This window comes from Peromyscus eremicus, chromosome 4 (genome assembly GCF_949786415.1).
Source record: "Peromyscus eremicus chromosome 4, PerEre_H2_v1, whole genome shotgun sequence".
Classification (NCBI taxonomy): domain Eukaryota; kingdom Metazoa; phylum Chordata; class Mammalia; order Rodentia; family Cricetidae; genus Peromyscus; species Peromyscus eremicus.
In genome coordinates this window covers 54,900,448-54,924,352 of record NC_081419.1, presented here as the reverse complement: position 1 = coordinate 54,924,352, position 23,905 = coordinate 54,900,448, and the positions used below count along the sequence as shown (strand labels likewise).

The window sequence follows — 23,905 nt, the reverse complement described above, 5'->3', positions numbered from 1 at the left end:
CCTTCTTATTTTATAACCCACACCCTGGTTAAACAATATACAATACAATTTCAACAGGATATGTTGAAATTACATGTCTGTACATGCATGCTAACCTCAAATGTAGGATGATCTATTAACTAATTTGTGTGAGTTGGGGCTGGTTATTGAACTTCACCAACCCTTGGTGTTCTCATCCATAAAACGGGAACAACACTCTCAATACTGTTGGGAGCATCAGGCAAGTTACTACGTGTAAATTTCATACACCAGTGCTTAGCATGGCACCCAAGATAAACTAGCAATAATTCTTACTAGGGGCCACTGTGGAGGAGAGCGAAGCTACCCTAGGTCTCACTGATGTTCACCAAATGTATTGGTTTGCTAGGGCAGGTACAAACAAGTACCAATGAGTGGTGTGCACAAGAGAAATAAACTCAGCTCTGGAGACTAGCAATCCAAAACGACATGTGTGTAGGGTTGTTCCCGACAGTCGTGAAGGGAGAACCTGTCCGGGCCTCTCGACTCATGCATGTCTATCTCCCAATTTCTCCCCGTTAGGGCACCAGCCATGCTGGATTAGGATCCATCTTAACTTCACTTTATCCCTCCAGGGACCCTGTCTCAAATAAGATTACATCCTGAGGTCCTGGAGGTTGAGAATCCACCATATCGTTTGGGGAAGAGTCAAAATTCAAGTTGTAACCCTAGAAATGACTGGCATATACACAGTTTCATAGGAACATTTTGATGCAATCTTTCGAAATATCGGTGTCCTCTGTCCAGTTGCAGTGGGTTGTAGAACAGAAAGGCAATGGGGAAGCAGATAACCAGAAACGGTCAGTTAAAAAAGCTGGATGACCATTTCCATGGTGACCAAACGCAGTAAGAACGTTCTGAGGCTGTGCTCCAGGAAGATAAAGGAAATATCAGCACCAAATATAATTTCAAGAAAATTGGCAAAGTCTGTTTCGGGATATTTTATCACATTGTGTGAAGATGTGTCACGGTTTCACCTTGCCTGCCTAAGGCACCTGATTGGTTTAATAAAAAGCTGAACGGCCAATAGCTAGGCAGGAGAGAATATGCAGGACTTCTGAGGAGAGAGGAACTGGAAAGAATCTAGGCACCTGGGGAAAGCCAGCGAGACACTGAGGGAGTCGGACAAACAGAATGAAGGAGAGGTAAAAAGCCACATGGCAGAACGGAGGTTAATAGAAACAGGTTAATTTAAGTTGTAAGAGCTAGCTGGGAACCAGCCTAAGCTAAAGGCCAAGATTTGTAATTAATAGTAAGTCTCCATGTCATTATTTGGAGGATGGTGGTCCAAGAAAGTCCAACAAGAAAGACCAACTACGCCGGGCGGTGGTGGCACACGCCTTTAATCCCAGCACTCGGGAGGCAGAGCCAGGAGGATCTCTGTGAGTTCAAGGCCAGCCTGGGCTACCAAGTGAGTTCCAGGAAAGGCGCAAAGCTACACAGAGAAACCCTGTCTCGAAAAACCAAAAAAAAAAAAAGAAAGAAAGAAAGACCAACTACTCAAGTCCAGTTTCCTTGCATCAGGAGAAAGTGGCCTGCTGGGAAACAGGACATTGGACATAGGCTGGTCCAGGGATCTGCATCCCAAAGCAGGTTACAAAGACTTGGTTTTATGTCGTTGAGTGTTCCTGAGTATTTCCTCTGTTCCTCAGGATGTCTGTTAATAATGAAATTCCTACCCGATTCCTCCTGACGCAGAGAAAGTGACAAACGTCACCTGAACCCCTGTGGGACCTGGTGCTCTGAATTCCCTGTCCTTCCTCAGTGGGGAAAGGCTGTTAACAGGCCTTGTGTGAGGCCCCTCCCAAACCAGAAGTTTCTGAAACAACGGAGCCTTAAAGACTAAGGTTTCCTGCTAGGGATTAAAGTGTTATAAATCCTGAGTTCAAGGGGACAACTCCAGGGTTCTCAAGGGAGCCTTGGTACCAAACAGCCTTAGAGGAACACAGGGTCAGAACGCTTCCCTAAAACTGCTGCAGATGACTGAAGTCAGCTCCGAGCAGGCAGCCCCCAGCTCAAGAAACACCATCATCTGCCTGGAGGTCCTGGGCAGGTAAGGACAAGGGTCCTACTAGTCGCCCAATCTGCTGCAAAACTTGATCCACATCCATGAGAGCCAGCTGTCCCCCCTCCACTCCCACATCCCTACTTAGAACTCCAGTGGGGGGAGGTGACATCAACAGACCCATGCGGCTAGCACGCACACAAGCAGCTCAACTGCCTTGTCAGTAGAAACAAAGTCCACTTGTGGAGAACTCGGCCAATGGAGAAACCCACAGAAAGGAAGGCTGTAAGTGGAAGAACACTGAAATCCAGTGTCTATGACTAATATTTCTGTTGCAGTTTGCTGTGATTAAAAAACCGCTGACCAAAACCAACGTAGGGCAAGAAAAGATCTGCTTTGCTTACAGTTCCTGATCACAATCCATGCAGCGAAGCCGGCGCAGGAGCTCGAGGCAGGAACTGAGGCAGGCGACTGAGAAAGGCTGCTGATGAGCTCCATGCCTGTGCCTTTCTCAGCTGGCTTTCTTGAACCCAGGACCAGCTGCCTAAGGGTGGTTCCACCTACAGTGAGCCGGGCCCTCCCACATCAGTCAGTCATCAAGAAAATGCTCCTCAGGCATGGCCACAGGCCAACCTGATGGAGGCAGTTCCTCGATTGAGGGTCCCTCTTCCCAGGTGACTCTAGTTTGTGTCAAGTTGACCACAGCTAACCAGCGCGGGCCCCGAACTCACTCAGGGAGCTGCAGACCTGGACCTTCAGAAGCCAAGTCTGCGGCTCCACACTGTCCTGCCCCTACCCCCACAGCCAACCCTATTTTACAGTGAAAGGGCAAGAGACAGCCCTTGTTTAGGGCGAAGCGGCTTGGGCTCTGTTCCATTTTGAAGGTCACTGTTCTGAAACAGAGACAACAGCAAAAATCCCTTGAGTTTACTCCGTTTAAAAAAAAAAAAAAAAAACCTCTGCCGGGCAGTGGTGGCGCACGCCTTTAATCCCAGCACTCGGGAGGCAGAGCCAGGCGGATCTCTGTGAGTTCGAGGCCAGCCTGGTCTACAGAGTGAGTTCCAGGAAAGGCGCAAAGGTACACAGAGAAACCCTGTCTTGAAAAACCAAAAAAACACCTCATTTGCAGTACAGCCAACTTGTCATCCTCTCAGAAAGCTGAGGCTAGAAACACTGAACACTGAAACTTTATTGGCATCTACAAGAATCAGGAAATAGGATGCTTACCTGACCCAGGATGTCATGGTGGGGGCAGCAGTGAAGGCAAGCGTTTTCTAGAAACTGTATCACTGGGTCCTAAAGTAAAAAAAACACACGTTTTTTCTTTTCCTTGGGCATCCTGACAAAATATTCTGCCTGATTCCTGAGGGCTGATTTGAGGGAATGGCCTCCTGAGAGTCCACGGAATGTTTAAGGTAGGGTGTCGCCATGACGATGGAGGCTTCTTGTGGACATCATTCTATGCTAAGAATCTACTTCTGGATTTGTCCTGACTGAGGAAATAACCCAACACAATTGTCTGCTGTGGATGATTGATTGATAAAGTGCTAATTGGCCAGTAGCCAGGCAGGAAGTATAGGCGGGACAAGGAGAGAGGAGAATTCTAGGAAGTGAAAGGCTGAGGCAGGGAGACGCTGCCAGCCGCCACAATGAGAAGCAAATGTTAAGATACTGGTAAGCCACGAGCCACGTGGCAACTTATAGATTAATAGAAATGGGTTGATTTAAGATATAAGAACAGTTAGCAAGAAGTCTGCCACGGCCATACAGTTTATAAGTAATATAAGTCTCTGTGTGTTTACTTGGTTGGGTCTGAGCAGCTGCGGGACTGGCAGGTGAGAGAGATTTGTCCTGACTGTGGGCCAGGCAGGACCAGGAAAACTCTAGCTACAATTGTCCTAGCTTATTTTATGTCGACTTCATAAACTAGAGTCAACTGAAAGGAGGGAACCACAATGGAGAAAGTATCTCTATAAGATTCAGCTGTAGGGCATTTTCTTAATTAGTGATCATTGGGGGAGGGAGGGCCCAGCCCATCGTGGGTGGTGCATCCATGGGCTGGTGGTCCTGGGTTCTGTAAGAAAGCAAGCTGAGCAGGCCATAGGGAGCAAACCAGTAAGCAGCACCCCTCCATGGCCTCTGCATCAGCTCCTGCCTCCAGGTTCCTGCCCTGTTTAACTTCCTGTTCTGACTTCCTTCAATTAACAGTGATATGGAAGCGTAAGCTAAATAAAGCCTTTCCTCCCCAAGCTGCTTTTGGTCATGGTGTTTATCGCTAGGATGACATAACAAAATTCAGATTTACAGAACAATTCTCAAGATCCCACTAATCTTGGAAACTCTGCAAACACAGAGGGAACAGGCACCAGAAATGAAAAGCAAGTACTTTTTTGCTTAGAAGTCAAGAGTCTCCAAGTATCTCAATATCCATGCCCTAGACCTAAGCAAAAGATAATCCATGACCAATAAGCCAAAGTTCTTACAGAGTAGTTCTTTACTTCTTGTTTTCTTAAAATCCAGAAATGTCAGGCACAATTCATCCTCAAAATGCAAGATTCCCTTAAGCTTCATAATTTACTTCATTCATGGATTAAAACAAGTCGGGTGGTGGTGGCACAGGCCTTTAATCCCAGCACTCTGGGAGGCAGAGCCAGGCAGATCTCTGTGAGTTCGAGACCAGCCTGGTCTACAGACAAGCACCAAAACTACACAGAGAAACCCTGTCTCGAAAAGCAAAAAAAAAATTCAACATCTACATATAAATCAAGATATATGCCCTCAAAAAAACTCATTCCACAAGTGTGTGGGGCCAGGACAAAGGACTCCAAGGTCGTGTTTTCAGGGAGATGGTGTACCTACCAAAGTTCCTGCTTCAAGTGTGTATATGCAGAGGGGGCAGAATGCAAACTAAAAACATCCTGTTCTTAAAATATTTACAAAGGAATCATTCACAAGCTTGTCTACTTGGGTAAAGCAATAGAAAATGGAACTTCCTATTTTCCTACAACTTCAAAAGCTTATTTTAGTACTTTCATTATAAACCTGTCACCATCATGAGGAAACACCTCCAGAAAAACTATCAGTAGACCATAGTCTGCAAGTTCGTATGGTTTAAAAGAAGAGAGACTGACCGCCTAATCAGTATGAAAACTTAACTACATCACCGAATTTTTCCAAATTGAATATATGAAATACAAGTTATGAGGGGGCTGATTCCACTGAACAAAGAATTCTCTAATGACCCATTTGCCATTTTAAATGACGAGCACTTTTAGAAGCAGTTAAATGAAATACATACTAATGTGTATAATCACTTTAAACTTAGGGAAAAGTACAGACTTATTTTAGTAAATATAAAATATTTGGCTACCATCTAAACTAATAGGATATATAAGCTAAATATATGATTGATATATGTTCACCTTAGGCCTAAACACTGAAACAAAATAAAAACGAATAAAGAACACTAAAGGCATTTAATAAAGACTAGACAGAATATCTAATTCATTAATATCTATTAATAAATGTAAAAGATACAATGTATTAGATGATGAATTTGAATGTAAAAACCACATACTTATTAAATATGACTAACTTAAAAACATGAGGCCAATTTTTGTTAAAGTGCTGCTCATTCAAACTCTGGGATAAGACCGTCACCCCAAAGTGACTTGAAAGAAAAACACATTCCAGGGCAAACCCTGATAATAGATATGACAGGCACCACCAAAAAGTGCAAATTGTCCTTTAATTAAATAATGCCATTCTCAAGTGATATAGAACAGTCATCTTGACAGAATTACTTCTTTTGTATAAATATTTATAAATTAAAAATGTTTCTAGGTATGCCAAAGAGCTGCAAATCATACAGCAAATCTTACAACAGCAGCTTAATGCCTACTTTAAAAAAAAAAAGCACTAAAATCCTCTTCCATTGAAAGCCATTTATTTCTCTGGTGTAAGTGAACAAGGTCACTGAGACATTTGCCTCACTTAGAACAATGTAAATAACAACAATGCATATACATTTTAAGTTGGGGAGATCATAAAAGTTAGGACATCATCATCTTCTGATGCAGTAAAAAAATAAATAAATAAAAATTAAACACTGTAACCTGATGTTTGATATTGACAAATCAGTAGTGTCGACTTCACATATGAAGTACAGCAGAGTCTGATTCCTTTTTTAAATGTTCAATATGTCATGGCATTTGGGCTAAAGACCTTTAGAATATTAAGTGTTTCCTTTTTTGCTTAAAGGAATGTGATCCAATCACCATCAAGCTGCTATGGTAATTAATTTGAAGCTGGGGTGACGTGACCTTTTGGTCCATGGCACAAGTTACATCTATCACATTTCTGTCAAACAAACCTGGCGAGATTTCATGTTCATATACTACAATACACACTGACCAAGCTGTCAGTCCCTTACAGTTTTTTAGAAAAATATCTACATTTGTCCTTATGGATGTCAAAATGTTACACCATCATTTGTTTAAAAAAAAAAAGAAAAGAAAAGATGCACATTCATACTGTGAAGTCATTAGGAAAATACTCTTGCAAGTAAACTATAGAAAGATAAAATACACTTCAAAAGTATGTGGGTTGTTTGTTTACAATATTCTATAAAGTGCAGAGAAATCCTAAGGAGGGGAAGCTACCCCAGAACGAGTTTAATACAGCAGCTTTTGCATAGCAACACTCAGAGGAGGCTGGATGTGTCCGTTTCCTCAAGAGAAGGATGGAAGAGGTTCTTCAGATTCAGATTGTGTCGTGGCCATGAGTCTGCTTTCTTCAGGAATGGTTGCTGAGGCCAAATCTCCATTAAGGGTGTTTCCTGAACAGTGAAGAGGTCCTGTGAAAAGTGATTGGCAAGTTAAACATCTAAGCACTGCTGACTCTAGGCTGACTCCAGATGTGAAAGAACATCTCGGGTCTGTTCAGAGAAACAAAATTCTACCAGTTTCCTTTGCTCATTTGACAGAGAAACTCGTTTTCCTACCATTGAGAGTTGTTAGGAGAAACTTCAGTGTCCCTGAGAGAAATGATGTCATTAGCCGAGGCAGGGATTTGTTTGGACAGTGCCAGAAACAAGGCTGGCACATTCCGTGCCATCAACCTGTTGAGATGAATTTAACCTAGCTACTGCTTTTTCAGCCTGATGGTCTTATGCTGTCAGTAACTTCCTGTGAACAAAGACCCAAAAAACATTATGTGATTTTTTCCAAGATCACACTTTAGTCACAGAACGGAGCCTTTCTGAGCAAAGCTAGCAAGACTTCTTATGTGGGAAGCTCTCCTTTCCACATGGCTCACAGCTGCCAGTGAAGCTAAGGGGAACAGAGCCTAGTAGCATCCCATTCCAGAGTAGTTACACTTCCACAGGCTGCTTGAATTTACCAAGACTCCCCTGCTCCTTGGTTTTCTTTTATTGTATTTATTTATTTATTTATTTACTTACTTTCTTAGGCTTCCTGCTTTGAGACAACAACGTCTCAGTCTACAGCCTAGGGTAGGGTGGCCTAGAATTCAGGATACACCCCCAACCAACCTCAAACTCACAACAATCGGCCTCCCAAGAGCCACCACACCTGGTATTGTTTTACTTTTCTGATCTTCAAAAGCAAATTTTCAAAACCAAAAGCACCTTACAAGAAGAGTATTGTCATGTAACAAGTTTTGGCTGGACCAGAGTGGGAGCTCAGTGGCAGACAACACTCAGGAGGCCCTGGGTTCAGAATAAATCAGGCATGGTGTGATTTTTGTCTGTGATCCCAGCAGTCAGGAGGCAGAAGCAGGACGATCAGGAATTCAACCTCCAATGCACCGAGATCAATTCAAGACCAACCTGGGCTACACGATACTGTCTCAAAAAAATTTGTCAGCCAGGCGTGGTGGCGCACGCCTTTAATCCCAGCACTCGGGAGGCAGAGGCAGGCGGATCTCTGTGAGTTCAAGGCCAGCCTGGTCTACAGAGTGAGTTCAAGACAGCCAGGGCTACACAGAGAAACCCTGTCTCAAAACATGTCCCTTCTCCCAAAAAAGAAAGCAAGCAAAGAGTAATGTAAGATTACCAACTCAACCCTGCCCTGCCCCGCCTCACACATGTAAATCCACATATGCTTCACACGCAAATATATTAAAAGAAGAAAAAGTAAATTTTAAAAACTGTATTTGAAAGTGGCCAACGGCTGTGTTTGGAATCAGCTGCATTGGCAGCAAGACCACATCCTCCTGCACCGGAGCCTGCCTAAGAAAGAGTCTAGGTAAGTAAGGAAAGGCTAGCACTGCTGGCTCATCTCCCTCTCTGACCTGGCTGTCTGGAGACACGAACCACCATGTATGGTGTCATTTCGGCAGGGAAATCAGATCCACATTCCAGTGAACTCTCTCACATGCTCCACGGGAGGTAAGGACTCTAACATTCTATTCACTGAGATGTCAGCGTAAGATGACATCTGTGTTCCCTGGAAACCACGGTCCTTGCAATCAAATGAGTTACACCCTGACACACTGTGAAAGACCCTGCTCCTTAGAGAAAAGCACAAATCTTAACAGAAATCCCTAGACTCTCCTGAAATGACAGTCTGCTGCCTCTGAAACAGGGGAGAAAGGTACAGGGATCAGTGTTGTCAAAACCACACAGGATTACTACTTTCTTTAGCCATTTTAAGGCAGATAAATAATTTAGCATAGCTGATTTTCCTGATTTTTGACCTTTATTTCCTCTAGAATTCTACCTACAAGTAATGATTTTTCTAGAATACTTTAAAATGGAAACATTGTGGTAATAAAGACACAGTCAATAAAAATGTCTCCAAGATAAAGTATCTACCAATGATCTCCAGCACCTCTTAACAGAATAACAAAGCTATTGGAGAGAGAATGTATGAGCAGCTGTGGGCTGTGGGGGGGTTCACTTCTCTCTGAGGAATTCACCGAAGGGCAAAGTACAGTGTTCCAATGACAGTGTACTTCAGTCCCAGAAACTACAAGAACCTGGGGCAGTTGTGCTGAAGTGGCCGAAGAGACAGAAACTGTGGAACTCACTCTCTGGGTCTTCAGGGGGCACGTCATTACAGGAGTCTGTGTCCGAGTAGGTTCTGTGGCGTCGCGGAGGTCGGTGAAGGGCGGAGGCCGCTTCTTTGATGGAGCAGCTGCTCCTGCACGTTAAATAAAAAGCGTTACGCTGTGGGCATTGAACAATGAAAAGACCCTTTCTTGACTGCGATTTTAAATGGCTTCCCTTTAAGGCCAAGCGTGGTGTGCTCACCTACAATCCTAGCACTCTGGAGGCAGAGGCAGGAGGATCTCTGTGAGTTTGAGACCAGCCTGGTCTACAGAGCGAATTCCACAACAGGCCAGGCTACACAGAGAAACCCTGTCTCGAAAAACCAAGTGAGAAACTCTTCTGACACTGAATCTCTTACGTTAGTTAGCAATATGCTACTCACGCAGAAGGGAAGTGTGCAGGCAACTGGGTCTGCCTGGAACGCAGGCAGCAACTCAGAGGCCATGTTCTAAATGAGAAAGGAGTCCGAAGACATGCTTCTAAGACAAGGGGCCAGTGAGGCAGTTGACAGAAGTTGTGTGCAAATAACTGTCACAGGCTGCACAAGTGCCTATGTCTACTGCCAACCTTTACCCGACGACAGAGCATTAGAAATGTTCAGATGTAAACTCACTGACAGCAGAGACAGAAGGTAAAAATGGTGAAATGGAAGCTGGAAAAAAACAATTCTCATAGCTATGGAGCTTAGTGGGTTGGGTGTTTATGTAGCATGAACAAAGCCCTGAGTCTAAACCCCAGCACTGCATTAACCAGGCCTGCTGGCTCACACCTTCCTCCATGCACTCGGGGTCAAGGCAAAAGGATTAGGATGAGGCATGCTGGATTATGTCCAGTTTTGAGGCCAGCCTGTGCTACATAAGGCCCTGTCACCAAAACAAGTGTTTTTAAAAATCAGTCTAGGAGTTGGAGAGAGAGCTCAGCAGTTAAGAGTACTGCCTCCAGCTGGGCACTGGCGGCGCACGCCTTTAATCCCAGCACTCAGGAGGCAGAGCCAAGCGGATCTCTGTGAGTTCGAGGCTAGCCTGGTCTACACAGTGAGTTCCAGGACAGGCACCAAAACTACACAGAGAAACCCTGTCTCAAAAAACCAAAAAAAAAAAAAAAAGTACTGGCTCCTACACCTTCCAGTCTAAACATGCAAACCCAGAAGGAAATCACTACCACCTAACAGCACCTCAGCTTCTGTTTTATGATGGCTCAACATCACTGTACAACCATGACACATCAAAGAAAAATATTACTTAGCCTTTTTATAACTTATTGTCCAAGGAACAAAGGACAAAATACAGCTTAGAAACCTTGCCTTTCTATCACCAAAATAAATGTTTGCTGCCAAATGACTTAGCTTCCACTACTCTGTAAAGTTCAGCTGTTAAAATGCTTTAGACCCTGACAGAGCTGGGTATATATAAGTTACTGGTTTCCTCTGAGCAGATCAACTCAACAAGGATTATGTAATTACCGGAGGAAAAGGCTCAGTACTTAATAGTCAGCATAGAGAGAGATGCTGAAGAAAATTAATTTCATCACTTTCCAAAGAACAAGAGGACAAGCCTAGCCACTGAGGAGAGCACGTCTAGTGACGTACAGGGCGCCAGGAGCTCAGACACTGGCAGGGCCCACCTGGAAGGGGGACTTTTTACAGTATTGATATGAATACGGCTTTCTCTCTTTGAGTAAGCTCTTTCTTAGTGACCGCCCGGCATGAACACACGGTACTATAAAGAGCTGAGATAAAATGTCCTCAGTTGTGAACACTCAAATACAAACTTTTCTCTAGCCACTTGATTTATTTCATTAATTTTTTTAAGCAAAATGTATTGTTTGGTGGCAAGTACATTTGCCTACTGAGTCTTCTTACTGGCTCACACTTGTGGATGAATTTCTGGATCTATTTCAAAAACCTAAGAGCCCTGACAGCAGGCATGGTGCCAGCTTTGTGTTAATCCAGGCATGTAAGTTTCCTTTCCTTGGCCCTTTCTGAACTCAGCCCCTGACACACGAACTAACAAGCAATACACAGAAAGCTGCTGTGAGAACCCAAACCAAACAGGCCCACTCCACAGAGCTGGCGTCCACAATGGCTGGTGTGGGCCTCAAGAACTCCCCCAAGGAAGCATCATCCAGACAGAATTTAGTCAGAAGAAACGGTGAGTCTACCTCTCTGAACTGCAGGAACCAGGGTGGCTGGCGGAACGCTTCATCTAGAAATGGAAAAGAGAAGAAAAGAAAAGACCTTAGCTCAATGTTTAGTCAAAGAGAATAATGCACCTCCAATTTATTATCTTAATTAACACAAATTGATTCAGAGAAACAGATGCCTGGACAAGACATTTATCTCTTACGGACTCAAGGAATAACCTAAACACAATGTCAAACTTTCTCTCTAATAACTATTAACTGGAAATTGCTCAACACATACCGAAAAAAATAAACTTCTAATTATTTATGTGTGTGTTACATAATATGATAAAGCATAAAGAATAGTATATACATAACTAATCTAAGTCATTTTTAATAATAAAAAGGAGTATCTAGCAAACCAGAAAATACTCTTAACCAATGTCCTTTTCTCCATGTTCTAAAGAGCACAAGTAGAATGTGGTGATAAAGCTTCTCTCTGCCACTGCACTCAGGAAGCTTCCTGTGAGTGCAGCTTTCATGGAGGGCAGCAGTAGTAAGTTTAGTCTCTAAAGAACTCAGAAAAACCCTAAACCTCAAATAGGTTTCTAAAGCATTTATTTAAGCAACCAACAGGCTGAGGATGTAAGCTCAGGGAATGTTTGCCCACCATACACAGGCAAGACCAAGCCTTGAAACTGTGAAAGCAGAAATGACATGTTAAAAGGAAAAAGCAGAATGTATAATAAATATGTGAACATAAAACGTAATTTAGAAGATCCAACTTGTCCACCAAAACACTAGAGGGCAGCCCAAGGAAAATCATTATTTCAGCTTAACAAGGTAACAGAGACGCTGTCTATACTAAAGTTTTAGCACGCTTTACATACATGGGCCCACATCTACCATGCTGTATAAATGCCTTCTGAATGTGCACCTTCAGCTGCCAGCAGACGGGAGTCCAGCTGAAGTGATAACAGGTATTTCTAGTCCAAAGGCTGGTATGAAGATGCAGCTCGACACTAACACGCTCTTTCACAGTAACTTCCCTCCGAGGGACTGGGGAGACGGCTCAGCATTCAGCAGCTTGTGTGAACGCTGCTCACACACAGGACCTGAGTTTGCTTCCCAGAACCCACACCAAGTAGCTCACAACCACCTGTAACCCAGTTCCCAGGGGATCTGACACCCTACTTCTGGCCCCTACAATATGCTCAGCATGAAAGAGGTGCTGAGAAATCCTAGCAAAGGATCCTTGCTAGATTGAGACAGAAAAACCTCCTTCACTAAATCAATGGAGACTTCCCTAGTTCATCTGACCAAAACACTTACTTTACGGACTCTATCAGTCCAATGTTCATCGATGAAGACAAGTCTTAAATAACTGTAGGCCATGCCCTTACTCCCTCTGTACAACTGAACTCGCTGAGTGGGGGGGAGAACACAGGAGTGAGCTGGGCCCTCTTCTCACCAGCTCATCCAGGAATGGTGAAAACAGCCAGATGCGTGCCTCCTCCTACCAACAGGCTCCTGAGCATACTTCAAGGAAAACAACGCCATGCTCAAAACCTTATCTCAGCAGAGGCTCCTCACGGCATGCCAGAGCAGACTTAACAGCAGGAAAAGCACAGGGAGTTCACCACCTCCAGCAAAGAGGTCTTGGTGTGCAGAGTAATTAAGAAGCTAACATTAAGCACCTCCCATGAAATGGCTCAGATCCTTCACAATGACCTCCTGACACAGAAGACATTCCACAGATGAAGAACCAGAGCAGTTAAGTAACTTGCCTACTCAGAATTCAAACACAAATGCTGACTGCAGAAGAGTTCTCACTGGACATTTCAAGCTTTAACAGTACCCCTCCGGAGTCAAACATCACTCTATTACAAAGCTTTTATCAAGCACACAGGTGTGCCTCTCCTGCAACACAGACTATATATAACACCTTCTGGACACACAGGCAAGGCAGGCCATTCTCAGGCCCTTCAAAGTGGAAAGACCAAGGCATTACTACATGTGCTGAGCTCCGCAGCTGAGAGGGCCCATTACCAGAGCAGACAAAAGCAATTCAATCTGTGGACTACACCCTTCCCACTTCCCATTTCCACTCTTACAAAGAAAAGAAAAAGAACAGAGGTTGAGACTGTGGCTTGTCGGTAAAGTGCCTGCCCCTAAAGATTTGAGTTCAGATCATCAGCATTCTGCAACTTCACACAAGGAAGGAGACAGGCATGGGGGTGTGCATCTGCAACCTAACACAGGGAAGGAGACAGGCATGGGGGTGCGCATCTGCAACCACACACAGGGAAGGAGACAGGCATGGGGGTGCGCATGTGCAACCTCACACAGGGAAGGAGACAGGCATGGGGGTGCGCATGTGCAACCTCACACAGGGAAGGAGACAGGCATGGGGGTGCGCATCTGCAACCTCACACAGGGAAGGAGACAGGCATGGTGGTGTGCATCTGCAACCTCACACAGGGAAGGAGACAGACATGGTGGTGTGCATCTGTAACCACATACAGGGAAGGAAATTGATGCCCAGAGCTCACCCGTCTAGACTACTGATGAGCTCCAGGTTCAGTGAGAGACTCTGTCTCAAAACATAAGATAGAAAGAGAGCAACAGAACACCCCTGACAATGAACTCCAATCTACATGCACAAGCACATGCACACACACAACACACACACAACACACAAACACACACAAACCATACACTCACACCACAAAACAATTCATTTTAATTTAGTGTAAATATATTTATACTCCTAGAAGAAAAACAAGAGGTTCCAACCATCTGAACAGGAGAAGGCGACACCGGAGAAACCAAGGGATCCGGATGAGGCAGTTGAAACATCTCAGGTTTAAACTTGGCATTTGCTATCTTCACACATTCCTCCAGGGTTGTGATGAATGTATTACAGGTGGCACTAAGCAAGGAAGAGGCTTCATTCATGTTCTGGAAAATCACAAATGAAGACTGAGCAGACTCATACTCAACCATGAAATCAGGCACATCCTGAGCATCAAGTGAAAAAACTAAATTGAAGCTAAGACCTTATCACTAAAAGAAAAAGAGAAACCAGAAGTTATCTACTGCAGAAGTTATCTACTGTAGGCATGCAACTGGCCCAGAGAGCAAAGGCCAGAACACTTCTTCCTAAGCCTTATCTCCAAACTACCGAGTGGCTGCAGAGACAAGCCCTAACTCCCTGGAGACTCCAGCCGCTTGGATGCTTGCCTCTAGCACAGAGACGGATTTCAGAGAGCCCTGTGGAGGCCACAGCAGGAAGCTCTGAACAACTGCACCGAAGGAACTCTGTGATGACCTTTCCATCATCCTATGGAGTGGCGAAGGACACCCCCAGGGCGGTAGAGGGTGCAGTCTGATCCCAAGCAAATGGGACCCCTTTGCGGTACCTCTACACTGGGAGATGAATGACTCTCGTCGTGGTGAACAAATTCCTGGATTGTATGAACCTGCTGCATTAGGAGGTCACAGTAGAGGCGAAGTTCAGACATTTTGGTTTTCAGAGATTCACTGGTCTCACTTATTTCTAAAAGAAACACATACAAATATCCAATTACATCATTTTCATATTCCTTGGTATTACAATAAAACAACCGTTTTAAAAGCAGACAACAGAAGCTAAGGAAAAGGCTCAGTCGACAACACGTTTGATGCATAAACCTGAGGACCGAAGGTGGATCTTTACAACCCGCATACACACGTTGGGCCCAGGGGTGGTCTGTAGCCCTAGCACTGGGAAGGTGAAGGCTGCAGGACCCTTGGGGCTCACTGGCCAGCTAGTGTACCCCTATCCTTGAGCTCCAGGTTCAGCTGAAGATCCTGTTAGAAAAACAGGGTGGAGAACAGCCAAGGAGCACTTCCAAGATAAGCCTCTGGCCTTCACATGTCCATGTGCGCACACACAACACGCACGCACGCACGCACATATGCACACAGACAACAAACACAAATTGTGTTACAGCTCGAGATGAGAAATCTTTGAAACGGAATCATAAGGCCCTAAGAAATACTTCTTCCTCTTTACATAATTCAGGAGAGACAACTGATAGTCACACGACTGCTATGAAGTTTATACAGGCTGATTTCTATAGATAAGTCATGATTGTTATTTATTTACTTAATTTTACGTTGTTTAGGGATGGGGAGGGGAGAGAGAGAGAATGTGCGTGCGTGTGTGCGTGTGTGCGTGTGTGTGTGTCTGTGTGTGTCTGTGTGACACACACAAGCACATGTCAGGACACACGTGGAGAGGGCAGAAGACTTCTCTCAGGAGCTGCTGCTTCTCCCGCCACCTTGTGAGACCCAGGGACTGCACTCAGGTCACCAGGCTTGTGCATGGGCATCTCTAACCACTGAGACACCCCACTAGCCTGGTCACTGGGCGTTTTAATACACATCATTTCCACTCCATTACTAATTTTCTCCCCTGTGAAACCTGCATTTCTACTTTTGTTTTTCTTATACACATTTTTCTCTAGCTCTAATATTAATTTTACTTTTAATATATAGATTGATAATGTTAAAGCTTTTTTGTTTTTTTGTTTTTTGTTTTTTTGCTAAGACAGGGTTTCTCTGTGTAGCTTTTCGCCTTTCCTGGAACTCACTCTGTAGCCCAGGATGGCCTTGAACTCACAGAGATCCACCAGCCTCTGCCTCCTGAGTGCTGGGATTAAAGGCGTGCACCACCACTGCCTGGCAATGTTAAAGTTTTAGTATATTAAAGACAGTATTTCATCTACCTACATAACACAAATGCTTCTCTACCTATCAGCTCCCCCTAGTTTTCTTCACTGTATGTTTTAGCATATAGAAGTTGCTGGCTTTTAGGTAAGAAAAGCTACTCCACGGAAACATCTATTAGTTCTCTTCCTTTGGGTTCCATTTTCACATTTAACTGTTCTTGGAATTTTTAATGCAGCGCTCACTTTCTTCTCCTTAGTGACTCTGGACAAACTACATATCCAGCCAGCGTCTCAGCTGTTCGCCGGCCATTATCTTCTAAAGTAGACGTAAAAGCTGCGGAGGAAGGGAAACCAGCGGCCACATAGCAGATGCTGGTCTTTCAGAAGAGGCTGAGCCAGGCCAGGGGCGCTGCTTCCTGGCAGAAAACACAGCAGAGCAGCACTCTGCACTGACCTAAACCAATTCTTGTGCAAATTTATATGCACTCCTCTTCTTGGGGGGGTACAGGGGGTGCTGCACACGTGTGTGATAGCATGCACACACGGGTGCACAGATGTCAAGGCCAGAGGCTGACATCAGGCGCCTCTCCTTGATTGCTCTTTTACTTTACTAACGGAAGCAGGGTCTCTTCACTCAGCCTGGAGCATCCCACTCAGCCAGTCGAGCTAGCTGGCTTGCCTCTGCAGTCTCCTACATCCACACAGCAGGCAGCCACACCCATCAGTAGGTAAGATTCTTTTTATGTGGATTCTGGAGTCCACACTCCAGCTCTCAAGCACTTCATTCACTGAGCCCACCTCTCCAGCCCACTCCATTAAAAATGTGTGTGTGTGTGTGTGTGTGTGTGTGGGTGGGTGGGTGTGGGTGTGGGTGGGTGTGTGTGGGTGTGGGTGTGTGTGTATTATACACAGCACTAGTTTATCCTTTTAAGTGTACAGTTCAGTGATATTAAGAACATTCAAATGCTGTGCAACCATGACCATTGTCCACCTAGATATTTTTATTTTTCCCAACAGAAACTCTGTACCCACTAAACACTAACCTGTGCCTCCTCCACGTAGGCACTAACACCAATATTTTACTTTCTTTTTTTTTCTACTTTACTTTCTTTTTTTCTTTCTACTTTATTTACCTATTTAGACAGTCTCATTATGTAGCCACAACTAGCTTCAAACTCAAAATCCTCCTGCCTCAGAATCCTAACTGAAGTGTGCATCACCACTTGGGTCCATTCTCCTTTCTGTCTATAGAAATCTCATGACCCTTATTATGTGAAATGAGTGCAATCAATGCTTCTCTTTTTGAGACAGGCTTATTTCACTCAGACATGTCATTAAAGTTATCATGTTGTATCATGTGCCAGAATTCCCTTCCCTCTTAAGGATGAATAATATTCCACTGTACAGGCACCACATCTGTTTATTTATTCAGGTATCTCTAGAAATTTGGATTGAGCCTATCTTTTGGCTACTTCTTAGCCTAATTTTAGCCACAGTTTATCAATAATTTCTTTAATGTAGCTGAATAACATTATAAATTCCTGCATTTTCTATCACCTACAATTCAGTATTTTCACTAAACTAACTTAATGTTGTTTTTAACTTTTAAAAATTCTTTATATGCATACATGTATACAAACGCACAAGCTCAAGAGTCAGCCTCTGGAAGAGTGTCCCCCTTTTTAAGATGGGGTCTCTCACTGACCTGGAGCTCCAAAAGTAAGCTAGGCTGGCTGTCCAGTGAGCCCCAGGGATCCTCTGGTCTCTGGCTCATCCAGGCTGGGATTATAAGCATATGCCATCATAACTGGCTCTTTACATGAGCGCTGGGCGCTGAATTCAGGTCCTTGTCCTCCTGCTTTATCAATGGCCACTTAACCACAGTTTCCCACACCACTGGACTTCCTTGCAAACACTTTACTGGCCTCAGAATGTATCAGCTGACTGAAGCACTCGTTTACTGACTAATTCTCCTAAACTTAGACCTTCAAGTTGTTTACAGAGTTCTTACTACGGTGATCTACTGATGTAAGTCTTCTAAATTACTAACTTCCTTCTGGTTACTTACGGAGAGTGGACAGGCTCATTTATGCCTAGAAAGCCGTTAGTACAGGAAACCTGTAAAAATCACCTTTTTCTTTCGCAGTCCTAGTATCAGTCAGACATGCTTTGGAGCTCCCCAGGGCGACCAGCCACCTCTGTCTCTCGGCGGCATTTACTGCCTTCATATAGAAATGCTGCTCTCCTGGAATGATCAATTCCATTCTTGTGTTGTCCGCTGGGTGGACTGCGATGACACAAAGAAGGAATACAGTTACAGACTCAAAGCATTTGGAGGGGTCACACCACGTAGTATTAGAGGCTGCACAGACTTAAACCAGGACACCCAACACAATCAGGGCCACTCTCTGAGAAGCCCCAGAGGCACCGTGGAAACCATCTCCCTAACACCCAAGGTGGCCATGGTACCAAAGCAATGCCAGCATATGACAGTAAAACAGACGATTCACTTATTCACACTAGAATTTCAACACTGCCATCTGAGCAAAGACAGTTAAAAAATGATGTTTCCAAAATATCACTTCCGGGAGAAGGGGTAGATGGGGGCCACACCAACGAGATCACTAAACCCAAATACAAAGCATTCCTCAGAGAAATTAAATACCAAGTTCAATACAGGGAGGTGGATTATAGCAGATCTTTAATTTTCATTTATTTGGCATTTACTTGCTTATTAATCTGTCTGCCTGTGACAAGGTCTTACTATGTAGCTGAGGCTGGCCTGGAACTCACTACAAAAACTAGGCTATCTCAAACTTTCTCCTAAGCTCTCCAGGCCAGCCTAGGCTACACACAGAGGGATGGAGGGAGGGAGGGAGGGAGGGAGGGAGGGAGGGAGGGAGGGAAGAAGGAAGGAAGGAAGGAAGGAAGGAAGGAAGGAAAGAAGGAAGGAAGGAAGGAAGGAAGGAAGGAAGGAAGGAAGGAGAAACCTTTCTTCCCTCCTTGGCTTATCTTACTTAGAATTACCATAAAATCATGCCAAAGTAGACTCTAGCCCTGGAAAATGTAGCTCATTGCATTAATCTCAAATAAGCAAATAGACAGGACAACAGGATGCCTCTGGGTATTTGGTGGCTTTGAGCAAGCCCTCATGCAGGACTGAAGAACTCAAGCTGTGACGGGACATGAAAAAGGCCTGGAGGGGACTAAACATTAATTCCTCCGGTGCTGTGTGCCTTTCAGCTCCCCTTAAGAACTGAAATCTCCTCATTATCATTTTATCTGATTTCGTTCTACCCACCTTCATGCCCACACCTCAACCACACATGGTATGTGTGTTTTCATGTCTCCAGGAAAATCAGACCAGGACCTACTACTCTATTATTCCCCTTTAGGAAGAAAAGGAAACCATCTGTGTTACCCACAAACGCTCAGCTGCAGTCAGCAAATCGCCAAGCTTTTAACTTCTACTCTGCACTTTATCAAGACCCCACAGAGATGGCCTGCTTCATCTACAGAGCTCAGCTTCGACCTTTCCGAAATCTTTCCAAGAGGGTGAAACAGAAAGTATCTAGACGCTACAAGACATGATCTATCAAGTCTAACAGGAAAAAGCATGAGAAGCTTCAATGCAGGAAACATTTACAGAGGGGGGAATATCAATACTGTTAATAATGTTAAACGCTATCCTCGATGCCTTAAAAAGAGGATTTAAAAACAGGAAGATGGTCAGCACACACGTATTTCCCTCATTTGACGCAGACTCTAGAACCCCGTGGCTCCTCACCTTTAATCTCACAAACTGCCATCTTTATACTTCCTTTACTCCCTTTGCAGACATCATCCTGTGAGTCATAGTAGGACAGGATTCCATTATCTAGAACAAACCATCGAGGCTGCCAACCTGTGGAGGCCAGAAATCCAAACAGGTTAATAACTTACTTTTACCTCATAAAAAAAAAAAAAAAACTGATTTCAGCCATGCCACATTAATTCCAGACTCTCAGAAACAGTCACACAATGAAATTTTTAATGGCCAACACTTGCCCAAAATGTCCTGCGATCTTTGGCTAGATAAGAAAGGGCTATTTTTTGTTCTAACTCACAACCTTGTCTTTAACATCCCAAAAGATGTAGCCCCGACCACAGCTCCACCCAAGCACGGCATAACTGCCCCTTTTCATGTAGGAGAACAGATTATAATGGAGAAATATCATTTCTTTTCCAAAATGTTTGGAACTAGTAGTGTTTCAGATGCTGGATTTTGGATTTGCAAATGCATAATGAGAAATAAGAAGAATGGGACCCAATCTAAACATGAAATTCATGCCACCTCACCTACAAGTAATTTTATATAATAGTTTTGTTTCTGGCTGTGCCCTATGGAACCAAGTCAGGTGTGGCACGCTCCACTTCTGAGTGTCCCTCCAGGACTTACAAATCTCTGGGTTTGGGAGCATTTCAGATTAAAGCTGCTCATCTCGTAATGGAAAAAAAAACTACAGAAAACAGAGGTTTTGCCTCAGTTCTGTTACCATTCTTGACGGCTAACCCAGAGTAAATATTTTCATCCCAATAAGTCTCCAGAATTCTTTCTTCAAAACAAGTGGCCTGAACAAGTGGACCAAGGCTCGAGTATGCAACGTGGCCTTCCTCCCCTGACAGAAGACACCGGCTTTAAGCAAATGCCCTTGAACAGCAGGAAAGCGAAAGAAATTCCCATTTCTTACGCAGAGGTGATAGCCTGTAGAAAGAGCAGATCCCCCCCCCTCCCTTCCCTTCTCTGATGCTAAGGCAGAAACACTGCGAACTTCCCTCACTCAGCTCACTGACATTTCCTCAGCAGTTAACGCATACACCCATCAGACTCGGTTCCAAGGCAAAGTCTGTAACCAGGAGTGATGGCTATCCTCTCCATGCCTCTCGACAGCCAAACTTGTGTTCCCTGGAATCTTATCAAGCACGGTACTAGTAGACGGCAGGTCATCAACCGACAACCTGGTGACCATGCTGGAAGCAGTGGGACTGTCCTTACTCTTTCCATCACTATTAAGTCACAAGACAGTGTCCGCAGTCGAAAGGAAACAGGCCACCATTAGAACACACGGCGACCAGAGGCTGCTGACCAATCCATCAGTCCACATTTTGCAGGATTAGACAGTACCAAGACGGAACACCTCCTTCTTATAAACTGACACAAGACATAAAACTTAGGGTTCACCAATACTTTTGAAATAACAATCCTGTGTTATGGTTACTGTTACCAAGTTGACAAAAACTTCCAGGTGGGCCTGAAGCGGGCTATCTTGATTACATTAACTGAAGTATGTAGACCCTTCTTAATTGTGTGCAGGATTATTCTCGGTCAGGGGATAATGGATGGTACAAAATGCAGACAGAGCTGCGCACTAGCATGGACTCGTTCTCTTCCGACTTAGGACACGACCTAAGTCGCTGCCTTTGCTTCTGTGACCTCCCAGTAAGAGTGAATTATAAGCCGGGCGGTGGTGGCGCACGCCTTTAATCCCAGCACTCGGGAGGCAGAGCCAGGCGGATCTCTGTGAGTTCGAGGCCAGCCTGGGCTACCGAGTGAGTTCCAGGAAAGGCACAAAGCTACACAGAGAAACCTTGTCTCGAAAAACCAAAAAAAAAAAAAAAAAAAGAGTGAATTATAACCTTGAACTGCGAGCCAAATAGACCCCTCTTTCTTAAGTCGCTTTTATCCGTGAATTTTATCACAGCAGGAAGACACCGAGTTGGCACAAACAGGTTAAATTTTACCTTCTATACCTTGCTTAGCAAGACGAGGGATGTTACACCCACCTGTGCAGAAAGATAAACCAAGCAAACTTCAGGCCCCAGGAAAACACATTTGTGTAAACACTGCACGCCCTAGGGAGGGCTGCCAGAGAAGGAAGACTCTTTTGGTATTAGGACATTATCTTGTTCCTTACTGCACAAAGATACCCTAACATACAACAGGTGCTTTTTAAAAAACAGATGCATTTCTCAAGGCTACAGCGATGGCTAGGCCGTTGAGAGCTCACACTGCTCTTCTGGAAGATCCAAGTTCAGTGCCCAGCACCCACATCAGGCGGCTCACAACCACCTGTGACTCCAGCTTGAGGTGCACCCATGCATTCACTCACAGACACACACATAAACATAAATAATATAAATAAACAGGGAAGAGAAGGGTGGGGTGGAAGTAATTTAAGTACAGTACTCACGCAGGAAAATCTAGAAAAACGGAAAATAACGGAAAAATAAAAAAGGCTGTGGGGACAGCACTGGCCGAGCCTATGCAAGGAAATACAATGAAAATAATTTTTTAGTGTATGTCTACAATGACTAAAAGAATGAATTAATGACTATATTATTTTTCCAAGTACTAATTCACTGTGGCAAATTATAAAGAGGAGGTGGTGGAAATGCAGGGTTCACCTAGGCCAGTAACGTAAGTTTTGGTTTTTGAAAGGCATTACTGTGCATTATTGCATTATTATGATGCAACAGCTCCTCGAAGCAAACTGCGAGCAAAACGATTCATTTAGAATTTGTAGGAACTGAGAAAGTCAGGTGGTTGAGTGTATTCACCTAATCAAGCCTGTTAATTATCTCTACCCACCTCTTCGAAGAAATACTTAATCTAACTTTCCCTAACTGGTTCACACTTTCATAGTACAGTAAAAAGGATTGGTAGGTTATTTCCTGTTTCAATTTCTACTTTAACAAGCAGTTTTCTCAAACTACTAAATGTTACGGAAACACATGCTGGCCAAGAAAAGTCAGAACTAACACTGTCATTACACTGAAGTCCTTAAGACCAGCCAGGGTGAACAGCTGCTCATCCTTCCGACCCGGAAGATACTAAAATAAACAAACACACTGCAGAGCCAACTTTACATTTTTTAAACGGAATTATTCCAAACCAAAGACTTCACTTCAGCCAACTCTACAATGCTTACTAGAAGTTAAGCTAAAATGCACCCTAAAAACTAAAACCCTGGCATGTGCTGGCAACCAGGCCGAGAGATGAGGACACCTCCCACAAGAACACATTTCATCCCAAGTGAAATTTCCCCTTCAATTAGGACTCGTGGCAGTAACTGCTTTGGGCCAAGCAGAAAAGACTCCTCTGGCACTACCTCCAAAGACAGAGTGCCTAAAAGTATTTGCACCTCCAAGCTCAGAGAGGCTGTGGGACTCTATGCTAACATGCCTCAACCAGCAATCTGTGCTCACAACTGCCCAAATGAAAACTCTTAGAAAAACTATCTGCCTACTGTCTTACTGGTTCCAGTAAAAAAAAACGTGTCTATTACATGGTTATTTGGCTTTTCCGTTTGAGCAGAAACCATCAGCGTATTACAAATATTAAGCCGCTCTAGCCAGATACGCCTAAGCATTTAGCACTTACAGGGTTTAACCTGCAGATTCCCACAAGATAGGTGGACACGAGTTGAGTGCATCACAGAATGACTACCGGGCTCAGTATCTGGCGCAGAATAAGTGGGCAGCAAGTCAAAGACTGACTGACTGTTCCTCGGGACTAAGAATCTGAGTACTGTCCAAACTTCCCTTACCGATGCCAGTCCTACTCTAGTCTGGTGAGATCATGAGATTCAGAAGTTGGAAGGTATCTCTGGGGCAAAATAGCTAACCACCCAGGCCTTGGCCAACAGGGATCCTGAAAGAATACCACACTTGCCTTTAAATATTGGTTATAGCAGAGATCACAGGATCTGGGTTTAAGGTGTTTTTAAGAAAAGGCTAGACTTCCAATATCACAGGCAGGGGCAGTTTCCAGCGGTTGATCACATTCCTCTCTCTACAAACGGATTTTCTTCTAACTACCTCACCAGTGAAACTTGCCTGCTCCTTCTGTGTGGCCTTTCCAATTATTCCTCACAATGACCCGCATTCCCATGGTGTTGAAATGCGCTTTCCTCCACTACGTCTCACAATTACCCG

The 23,905-nt window shown here is 44.2% G+C and overlaps 1 protein-coding gene across 2 annotated transcripts in view; it reads right to left on the bottom strand.

Moving 5' to 3' along the window:
- Positions 1 to 5,952: 5,952 nt before the first annotated feature.
- Positions 5,953 to 23,905, bottom strand: part of Plekha3 (pleckstrin homology domain containing A3) — an 18,494-nt gene continuing 541 nt past the window's right edge. Inside the window, exons 1-8 of one of the 2 annotated variants that reach the window (XM_059260760.1) lie at positions 23,643 to 23,827; positions 19,719 to 19,835; positions 18,063 to 18,218; positions 14,639 to 14,775; positions 14,013 to 14,177; positions 11,256 to 11,299; positions 9,074 to 9,186; positions 5,953 to 6,878 (exon numbers count right to left, since the gene is read on the bottom strand). In XM_059260760.1, coding sequence (XP_059116743.1) covers positions 6,754 to 6,878; positions 9,074 to 9,186; positions 11,256 to 11,299; positions 14,013 to 14,177; positions 14,639 to 14,775; positions 18,063 to 18,218; positions 19,719 to 19,740 — 762 coding nt within the window. In that variant the 5' untranslated portion in view covers positions 19,741 to 19,835; positions 23,643 to 23,827 and the 3' untranslated portion in view covers positions 5,953 to 6,753. Of the gene's footprint in view, positions 6,879 to 9,073; positions 9,187 to 11,255; positions 11,300 to 14,012; positions 14,178 to 14,638; positions 14,776 to 18,062; positions 18,219 to 19,718; positions 19,836 to 23,642; positions 23,828 to 23,905 lie in introns of those variants that run through there. The other variant, XM_059260759.1, reaches the window with a different exon arrangement.